This window comes from Leptonychotes weddellii, chromosome 9 (genome assembly GCF_054177405.1).
Source record: "Leptonychotes weddellii isolate Sample4059 chromosome 9, ASM5417740v2, whole genome shotgun sequence".
In the NCBI taxonomy this organism is placed as follows: Eukaryota; Metazoa; Chordata; class Mammalia; order Carnivora; family Phocidae; genus Leptonychotes; species Leptonychotes weddellii.
This window is the reverse complement of record NC_138377.1, coordinates 111,205,881-111,216,494: the sequence shown is the minus strand read 5'-3', so window position 1 is coordinate 111,216,494 and position 10,614 is coordinate 111,205,881. Positions and strand designations below refer to the sequence as shown.

The 10,614-nt window shown below is 49.6% G+C and overlaps 1 protein-coding gene across 5 annotated transcripts in view; it reads right to left on the bottom strand.

The window, feature by feature from the left end:
- The window catches only part of LYSMD4 (LysM domain containing 4), an 11,915-nt gene extending 4,665 nt beyond the window's left edge, over positions 1–7,250 (bottom strand). The window contains exons 1-2 of one of the 5 annotated variants that reach the window (XM_081831552.1): positions 2,437–7,250; positions 543–832 (exon numbers count right to left, since the gene is read on the bottom strand). In XM_081831552.1, coding sequence (XP_081687678.1) covers positions 543–832; positions 2,437–2,668 — 522 coding nt within the window. In that variant the 5' untranslated portion in view covers positions 2,669–7,250. The other 4 variants (XM_006745658.3, XM_031041774.2, XM_081831554.1 and 1 more) reach the window with 4 other exon arrangements.
- Positions 7,251–10,614: the final 3,364 nt, after the last annotated feature.

Below are 10,614 nucleotides of genomic sequence, written 5' to 3'. Positions count from 1 at the left end.
AAGCAGACTCCCCGCTGAGCAGGGAGCACAATGTGGAGCTCGAGCCCAGGACCCCGGGATCATGACCTGAGCTGACGGCAGAGGCCTAACCGACTGAGCCACGCAGGTGCCCCTGAGCATCTGACTCTTGATCTCAGCCCAGGTCTTAATCTCAGGATTGCAAGTTCAAGCCCCCCACTGGTCTCCACACTGGGCATGAAGCCTACTTTAAAAAAAAGGGGGGGGTTCTGAAATTCAGTTTGGAGGGACAGTGAGAGAAGTACTCTGCAGAGAGGGAACTGCCCCAACACGTGAGATTCCTAACCCTCACTTTTCATGATCCCAAGGTTCAGACTTTAAAGTACTTCCACCTGCCTTCCATCTCTGGCTAGATGGGTGGGGGAAGGGGGGCGTCCTTTAAGGCTACAAGAGGCCTCTCCAAACCACCTCTGCGGGGTCAGGAAGGGGCAGCAAGGGCCCCCACCCTTCAGTGAGTTGCTCTGTTCCTCTAAACACACAGGAGCCGAGGGACAGGTGACACCTTCACCTGCGGGGTTTCTTACTTTGCAGCCATACTGAAGAGCGAGCTTGTTGAGGCTGTCCTCCTGGGCCAGCTCCCGCTGTAGCAGCACCACGTCACCTGCTCCTGGCTGGGGAGGGTGATGGGCACCCTTCTTCTGGCGCTCCTTGCCCCGGGGCCGCAGAGCCACGCGGTGGGACTCTTCCTCAGAGGAGTCCCCCGAGTCCCCACCACCGTTCTCAAACATGTAAACGTGGCTGGTCGGAGTCCTACAGACAATGGCTGGGCCTTGGAAGGTCTTGGTTAACACTTCCTTCTGCCTCATATTCTCAACTGAAAACCAAACCCCATGGTTAATTCCACATAAGGCACATTCACTGCTCTGCAGCTATATTAAAGAGAAGTGTCTTGTTAGAGATTCCTCCTTTCCCTGATCATTGTACATACTCAACAGACACCATCAGTACAAAAAATAATGGGTTCTACGCTAGCTGAGATGGGGTGGGTGAGAGGCATATAAAAATAGCATTTTCCCCTAATTGCATCCCCCTTATTCCTCATCCATAGCTGGTGTCTCCCCAAAACCCACACAGATAAAGAAACGACTTCTCTTTTTGGTCTCAGAGGGGTAAAGCAGCTGCTGGGATCCTTGCAATGAGAGGCAAGGGCTGTTCCCAGCTTCCTTGCTCTGAGAATCTTAACTTCGAACTTTTGTACAAAACAATTCTTGTTCAGTACTTTACACATTCCAAAGCATCCTCGCCAAGAAGGTCAAGACTAAGGGCACTTGCTTATGAGAACTAGGAGAATAAAATACTCTGATTTCCAATACCCCAGGCTTGAACTACGTAGTATGTGGGCCAAGATGGGCAGAAAATTCTTGTCGAGCTCAGAAATTCGTCCACTTTCTCACAGGTCCCTTTGCCTTCATTACATCCCGCGCCTGGTTTTTATTTTCACCTCCAGCCAAGTGCAAAAGCCACACTACCCGCTTTCCCCTCTTGGGACCGTCCGAGTGAGGTTCCAGAAACGAAATCTCAAACACGGGGAATGACAGCCTCAGAAGCGCTGGCGCGGGGCCCTTCGGAGCCCAGGGGAGCGGCGCCTTCGGGGGCAGCCAGTGGCCCCCGCGCGACCGTGCCGCCCTCCCCCTCCTGCCCGCACCCTCCAGACCCGCGGGCCGGCAGGAGGGAGGCGGCGGCCGTCCTCGGGGACCCGAGGGCCGCCGGCCTCCCCTCAGAGCACAGGGCCTGCGAGGGGCCCTGGCGGCTCCCAGGCCTGTTTCCCTCAGAGCCCTTTCAGTGCAAGGAGGGCGGTCCCCACACAGGCGCTGACAAAAACAAAACGGGGCGCGGCCCGCTCCTAGGCTTAGACGGGCGGGACCCCAACATTCCACAAAGGCACGACCTCCGACCTCTGCCCTCAACCCCAACAACCTCCGGCCAGCCCCGGACGGTGGCGGTCGCCGCCCCTCCGGAGGCAGGAGGGTGGCTCGCCCCCGAGGCAGGAGGGTGGCCCAACCTCTCAGCCGCGGCGCCGCTGAGGGCCCGCGCGGTCCCCCTCCCAGGACCGCGGCCCCTCCTGCCAACCCCGGTACCTCAGCACCCGGTCTCCGCCGAGACTCGCCGCCGCCGCCGCCGTGCCTGCTGATTGGCTACGAAAATCAGCAGGTCTCCAGGGGGCGGGGACGGCGAGGCAGCCAATGAAATCAGCGCTGCGCGGGCTCCGGAATGAGCCGGGCTGTGCTGAGAGGTCAGTACAGGAAAGGTGGCGGGGGGGCGGGGCCGGGGAGGGGCGGGGCTCTAGCTCTCCGACCGGACCCTCGCCCCGCCCCCCTGCCCGCCACCCGGGCACCAGCTCTGCCCAGCTGCAGTTTTTGCTTCTGCTGTAGGCTTACCTCCCCCTCCCAGCTTTCTGCTGAGCCTCAGCTTTCTCACCTGTAGAAGAGGACTTTGGCCCCGCCCTCTGTGTCAACTGTGTAACGAGGGGGCGGATTCGCAGGAGAGTGGGTGCCACCTGCTGCGGCCTCCGGCTGGGAAGGGCTCCCCACCCCGCTCTGGCTCGGCCGGGGTGGGCCAGGGGTCTCCACATCTTGAAGTCCTCCCCACCACCGGAGGAGTTTGGTCCTCCGCGCACACGAAAATAGAAAAGGCCACCAATGTAAACCATTGAACCACGACAACACGGATCACAAACAACACAATTTACCCAAGGTCGATGGCGGGGGACTCCTTAAGCTTAATAGTGATGGGTGAACCTTCTCATACACTAAAGCACAAAGGTTTAAAATTTCAACCCCCAAAAAGGAAAGCAAAATTAAAAAGCAATCAGTAACCAGGGGGAAATATATGCAACAAACACCACAAAAGATTAAAATCCTTAATTGAGACAAACCTCATCAAATGAATGAGAAAGTCACTTCACAGCCCAGTAGATAAATGGGTGGGGAGCATAAGCAGACAATTCGCCAAAGTATACAAATGGTTAATAGGGAAGAAAAATGAAATTTCAGTAATAATCAAATTAAACCACAAAGCAAAAGGATTAAAACAGTAAGATCTCTCCCTTTTATGGCTTTCCATCCTACTTAAAATAAAAGTAGAATTCTTTATCTTGGCAGACAAAGGCCCGGACCGTAAGTGGGCTCCAGTGCATTCTCTGCCATTTACTCATTCCTTTCAGCCACTCTCCCCTTTTTTCTGGCTTTTAAACACCCAGATGTCCCACCCCTGGCCCTTCACAGGAATAGCCTTCTCTCAGCTGCTGGTATGGCTGGACCTTCGGGCCCCTGGGCCTCAGATAAGCCACTTTCTCAGCAGAGCCTTCCCTGTCTACCCCATATACCTGGGTGCTCCCTCCATGCTCTGTCAGGACATTCTGTTTCTTCATCTCACTTCTCAGTTGATTTACTTGTTTTATTGTCCGAATCCTCCTGTCCCTAATTATCGTCTGTTTTGCTCACTACAACCTGTGTCCAGTTCAAAGCCTACACTTAGTAAATAGTGGCTCAACAGGCGAGACATTAAGTGACCTGACCCAAGGTACAGAGGAGGGGAGGGCCAGCACCACAATCCAAATCCTAATGTGTAAAGCCCCGCTGTCAGCCACAGCTGTGCTCCTGGCCCAAAGGGCTTGGTCATGGGCTGGTGGATTTGGCAAGTCTAGGCATCAGAATGTAAGAATGTGATTAAAAGGGAGAGGAGTCAGATCAGAATCTGCAAAGCTGAATTAATATAGCCACTCTCCGATCTGTTACACTTGTTTCTTCCATTCAGCATGTCCAATAAAAAACAAATCCAGATTTAGGAGAGATTTTATTCAAAAAGATTATTGCAAGGGGAGAAAAAGATTTGCCATAGGGAGAACCCTCTGACTATAAGGTCTGCAAGCATCTCAAGAGTTAGAAAGGGCTTTTCTTTTATAGAGAGGAGTAAGCAAGGCTAAAAAGAACCAGGTGTGGGGAAGTAGGACAAAAGGGTGGCAGAACTGGATAAGTAGATACGAGAACGTTCTACCTGAGGCCAGCCTATTCTCAAAGAGGGACTGTATAGTGGCTCAAGCTGAGGGTAGGCTAAAGTCCATTCAGGGGCCTGGATGAAGGAGAGAGGTTTCATGGAATTTTGGTTAAAACAAGCATTTTGTTCTGATTGATCAGTGGGGACAAGAGGCTCAGCTAACCATGTATGAGGCAAAGAAAGAATTTAGAGGGTTTGTGTCTGGCCTTGTCATGGGTAAACAAGGAGGGCATCCCTGAGTCTTATTTAAGTCATACGGGGAAGGAAGGGTGGTTCTTTGCAATGAGTTATTTTCCAGAACACAATGGGTGGATTGGGATGGGGAGGTCTTAACCTTTACTGTTTTCCAGGAGCATAGGGTGTCGGTAAAGCTCAACATTGTCAAGTTTCTGTCTGTGGATCTACTTCCACATGTCAAGCTTTGGAACACAGTGGCAAGTGCTCATGGGGTTTACACTTCTAAGATGAGCAAAGACAAAGACATACACAGGGCATTACAGATTATGCTCGATCCTGGAAAAATAAAAACTAGGTCATATCTGTTAACAAAAATTATCCAAACTTCATAAAGGTAAAAGGATGGTTGTATGTTCTTTCGGTGTCATGCTGGAGCAAGTCCCTCCAAGGATAATCTGATTCTCTAAGCAGCAGTTCTCAGAATGTAATCTGGGAGTCCTGGGAACCCCTGAGACCTTTTCTTTTTTAAAAAAGATTTTTATTTATTTATTTGAGAGAGAGAGAGCACAGAGGGAGAGTGAGAGGAAGAAGCAGACTCCCCACTGAGTGGAGAGGCTGATGCGGGGCTTAATCCCAGGACCCTAGATCATGACCTGAGCTGAAGGCACACGCTTAACTGACTGAGCCATCCAGCACCGCTCCCCCCACCCACCAAGACCTTTTCATTGGGTCTGTGAGGTCAAAACTATCTTCATAGTAATGCCAACATTATTTTCCTTTTTCACTTCATGCACTCTTGATAGACAATAATTTAGCTAACACATATTGAGTCTCTACTAGGTACAAGGCAACACAACACTCCTGTGAGGTTGGTATTATTACAATCCCCAAATTGCAGGCAGAAAAAAACTGAGTGTTAACAGAAATTGCAAGATGCCTACCCAATATCCATTTGAATCTTTCACTTCAGAAAAGAACCCCAATATTATTTGGGGCAGCAACATGCCACACTGAGACTACACTTCCCAGTCTTCCTTGCCACAGGTTGTGCCCTGTGAATAACTTTCAGACAATGTAAGAGGAAAATGTTGATGGGACTTCTGAAACGTTTAAAAGGCAGACATCTGGAAAAGCTCTGTAAAATATGTGTGTCCTGCTTACCCTCTCTCCCACTGCCTGGAATGAAGATGTGATGGCTAGAGCACCTGCAACTCATCTTGGACATGAGGCAGCCTTGGAGGTGGAATCCACGTGCTAAGGATGGCAAAGCAGAAAGATGGAAAGTGTGCAGGAAAGAACTCAATGTCCCCATTGTTTAAGAGGTTAAGATTCCTGTTAGTAGGGCGCCTGGATGGCTCAGTTGGTTAAGCGACTGCCTTTGGCTCAGGTCACAATCCCAGGGTCCTGGGATTGAGCCCCACATCGGGGTCCCTGATCAGCGGGGGGTCTGCTTCTCCCTCTGCCTCTGCCTGCCACTCTGCCTACTTGTGCTCTCTCTCTGTCAGATAAATAAATAAAATCTTAAAAAAAAAAAAAAGATTCCCATTAGTAGCAGCTATTGCAATTCCTAACTTAGATCTTTGGGCACAGAGATTACATTATTTGTCCAAGACATCATAGCTAGTCAGTAAAAGAGGCAGAATCCAACTTCAGACAGACTACAAAAGCCCATGGTCTTATAAAAGCTTCTGAGCAAAACTCAACTTTGCTTTCTCCACTGGCCCAGCTCAGCCAGGATGCTTGCTTAAAATGTGTGAACAGTTCCTGCAGAAACATGCCCTGGTTTTCTCTCCAGGCCTTTGGCTAGGCTGACTGAGATGCAGTTCCTCAGGCCCAGGTGAGGTCAGAGAGGAGGTGTTGGAGCAACATGGCTCATCCTCTGAAGTATGTCAGGGTCACATCCGCCAAGGACAGTCCCACTACTCCCGCACTGAGAAAGCTGCAGTCAATCCTCCACAAGCCGACAGGCCTACTCAGATGGTCCTCCAATTCCTGCCAAACCTAGAGCATCCTCTCCCCTGTGTCACCTGCTATGGACTGAATTGTGTCCCTGCTAAATTCATATGTTGAAATCTTAACCCTTAATGTGACAAAAGGCCTGCAAGGACAGAGGGCCTATAAGGAGGTAATTAAGGTTAAGTGAGGTCATAAGGGTGGGGTCCTGGTCCAATAGAATTAGTATGCTTGTAAGAAGAGACAGCAGAAAGTTTGCTGTCACTCTCTCTTTCCCTGCTCACTCACACTCGAGAGGAAAGACCATGTGGAGATGCCGTGAGAAGGTGGCCATCTGCAAGCCAGGAAGAGAGCCCTCACCAGAATCTGAACCCTGATGGACCTTGGTCTTGGACTTCCAGATTCCAGAACTGTGAGACATAAAGTCCTGTTATCGAAGCCATCCGGTCTGTGGTATTTTGTGATGGCAGCCCGAGCTAAGACACCGACCTTTTCCCAGGAAGGGCAGAAGATGGAAAGGAACAGATGCTGAGTGACCAGCTTTCACTAGATGTTTCAAAACTCCAGTGCGTAGAGAGCAGAGATTTGTACTGGCCAAGTCATTAGAATTTCTTAAGCCGCAACTTTGAATTTTATAGAGAGGAATTTAAGACCCAGAAACACAGGGGACTTGCCTGAGGGGGCACAGCAGGTTAGCTGTAGCCTTGAAGGTGAAAGATGAATGAGTCCAAGGCTAGGTCTGCACTTAACCAGCTGTGTGACCTTGATGGAAGCCCATAAGTCTTCTGGGCCTTGGTCCCCTCCTCTATGCTGCTGTGGGATGGCCATACATCCCTTCTGCTGGGAACATTTTCAGTTTATGTCTGTTGTCTTAGCACAATTTCATAGTTTGGACCTTCCCTTTTCATGGTTGGGACACAACGTCTCCCTCTCTTGTGGTGGTCTGCAAGGCAAATGCTCCCTGCCCACGCCTTGGCAGATATTGCTAGTTCATCACAGAGGCCAAGACAGTTGTCAGACCTCTGTGTGGAGTTACCCGAGGCAGCTTTAGTTGTTCATGGGAGAGTGGTAGGAAAAAAAAGGTTTAAAAAATATATTGCATTTAGCACAGAAAAAACCAATCATTAAAAAGTCAAAGAGCATATAGCAAATTGGGGAAAAATATTTGCTATCTTTGATATGTTAATATCCTTAACATATAAAAGGCATTCAGATCTCAGTAAGAAAAAAGAAAAAAAAATCCAAACACTCCATGGAAAAATTGGCCAAATGATGCAAACAATTCACTAAAGAAATACGTACGGAAAAAAGGTGTTAACTTGACAGATGGTCAAATCAATGGAAATTCAAGTAGCTGTAAGAAGCTGGAAAAAGTCAAATCTGTAAGGATTATATGGCACATGGTTGCACAGGTGGGGAAAGGTACTCTCAGGCCCTGTTGGTGGGAGTTTCAATTGGGACATTTGTAGCATTATATAGCAATAACTTTTACATTGTGCATATGCTTTGATCTTGTCTCCCACATTTAGGAATTTGCCAAAGAAATAAGTAGGACATGTAACAAGATTTGTTACAAGGCTATTCTAACTGTGAGAGATGGAAAAAACCCACAATGTCCAACAGGAGGGGGATTGGGTTGAATTCATGTAGCTCATTTATGAAATAAAATAAAGCCCGCTCTTGTAAAATACACATTCACATGGAAGGATGTTTATGAATAACAAGCACTGTCTTAAAAATCTCTAGAAAAAGAGAAAAGGACATACATCACCCCACACACATCTGAGGTTGTAAGGCAGAATGCTCATAGTGGTTACTCCTGGGTGACTTAATAATTGCCTTATTTATGTGTGCTTCCCTTTTTATTTTTATTTTTTAAAAGATTTTATTTGTTTATCTGTCAGAGAGAGTGAGAGAGAGAGCACAAGCAGGGGGAGTGGCAGGTAGAGGGAGAAGCAGGGAGCCCGATGCGGGGCTCGATCCCAGAACCCTGGGATCATGACCTGAGCCAAAGGCAGCCGCTTAACCGACTGAGCCACCCAGGTGCCCCTGTGCTTCCTTTTTTAAACTTGTCTCTGCCACACATGTTTACTCCGGTTATAAGGAGGTGGCATACCGAACAGTGGTTAGTGCCCCAGGGGCTGGAGTCAGACGTCTGACTTGGTTGCAGCCACACCCTCTACCCCTGAACCCTCAGATGTCCAGCTCCGAATCCAGCCCTTAGGACCTGTAGGTAAATTCCATGACCTCTGCAAGGCTCAGTTTTCTTGTCTACGAGATGAGATCTAAGATTGGTCCAGCTATTCGCAAGGTGCTTGGCATACAGTGAACATCCGGAGAATATGGGCTCTCATGATTATGACAGGGGAAACCATAAAGGCAATAAAAGTCCATTTTCCTTTAAATAATGCATCCCCCCCCCCCCCAACTTAGGTAGCTGGAGATGGTTCATGAGGCTCAGATCTGCTCTGATTCAGGGACAGGTTTCTCAGGTGAGTTTTAAGCTCCTGGGTCGGCAGCTTTATTTGTGTCAGAGTCAGTTTTCCCCTGGGCCAAAGTATGAGGAGTTGCCCGAGACTGGGAGCCTGATGAACCAGGCACGGCGTCCTAGGCAGCGCTCAGCAGGTCTGAAGGGTAGTGCTCAGACGCCAGCAGGGAGCAGGGAGCACCACCCTTCAGACCTGCTGAGCGCCTGGCCCAAGCTCCCGGGTGGATCCCCGTGGTGCTCACCAGGTCATCCCCGGCTGACTTCTGCCTGCCCTCCCCTTCTCACTTGGAGGCTGGGGCTGCTCTGTCATTGTCACCTTGGTGGGGAACCCAGTTTGGGGTTCCCTGAAAAGCTACACCCACAAAACGTTGGTGTATACAGCAGAGTGTTTAAAGTCTGCGTAGACACATCTTACCTCCATGTCGTCCCTCTCAGGAGCAAAACCTCAGCCACCCCTCTCCACCCAGCCCCTCCGGCCAATTTTCTAATACCCTTGCTTACTCCCGCCAACCTTTAAACTCAGCTCTGTCTTCCCTGGGTGTACCTGGGAGTTATGCCCAGGTTGAGAGTCTGATGCAACACCTCCATGGTCCCCATCTCCTTCCAGTGCCCTGGTATTGTGCAGGGGACCAATCTTTTATAATTTTTGTAAGAATTGCCTGCTCACCTGCACCCCAATGTCCATAGCAGCAATGTCCGCAGTAGCCAAACTATGGAAGGAGCCGAGATGTCCTTCAACAGATGAATGGATGAAGAAGATGTGGTTTATATATACAATGGAATATTACTCAGCCCCATCAGAAACGATGAATACCTGCCATTTACATTGACGTGGATAGGACCGGAGGGTATTATGCTAAGGGAAATAAGTCAATCAGAGAAAGACAATTATCATATGGTTTCACTCATACGTGGAATATAAGAAACAGCACAGAGGATCATAGGGGAAGGGAAGGAAAACTGAATGGGAAGAAATCAGAGAGGGAGACAAACCATGAGAGACTCTTGACTCTGAGGAACAAACTGAGGGTTGCTGGAAGGGAGGTGGGTGGGGAGGATAGGGTAACTGGGTGATGGGCATCAAGGAGGGTATGTGGTGTGATGAGCAGTGGGTGTTACACGCAACTGATGAATCACTGAACGCTACATCTGAAACTAATGATGTACTATACGTTGGCTAAGTGAATTTAAATTAAAAAAGAGAATTGCCTGCTAAAGCAATACTATTTTAGATATATTAGGTTACAGAAAATATTATTAGAATCAATTTCACCTTTTCTTTCAGCTATTTTTTAATGTGGCCACAAGAAGTTTTAAAATTGCATCTGGTTCACTTATGTTCTTATTGGACGGCGAGGCCCAAGGGTCTCACTGCCTGTGGTGCCTGAGAGCCAGCGTGGAGCCTGCCTTGATCTGCAGGCTGCCTTTTTTGTTCTCTAAAGGGCCCTGGTAAGTTGCAAATATTCTGACCATTTACATCAACTCCTGGCTTGGCCAGGAGGATGACAGCTAGGGAGGGGATGAAGAGAGGCAGGGATACCGCCAAAGAGACCCCTTTTGCCTCCCTACCCTCTGCCTTCCCAGACACTCCAGCCAGGACCCTCGGACCTGAAGTTTCTCCACAGGTGATGGTGGGCCAGGAGCAGCAGGGGGCAAGTCTCTCACTGAAGACGGGGTCTGTGTCCCAGGGGAAGGTCCAGGAGGACGCTGCATCCAGTAATATTTCAGGGAGCACAGGGTGAATGCTGCACCCAAACAGAAGGGCCAGGAGCAGCAGTTGGAAGCAGGAAGCAGGACCCGGGGCCAGGGTCTGGGGAGGGAGTGAGGCTAGAGGCCACCGGCAGCAAAGGTGGGTAAAGGAGGGACCTTGGGCTCCTCAGCTGAGCCTCCCTCAAAGAAGACTCTTCACCATGTCCCGGTGGGACTGTCAGGGTTTGCTGTCTGGAAGGATGTTTTGGTTGAAGTTCTGTGTCATTGCAGCT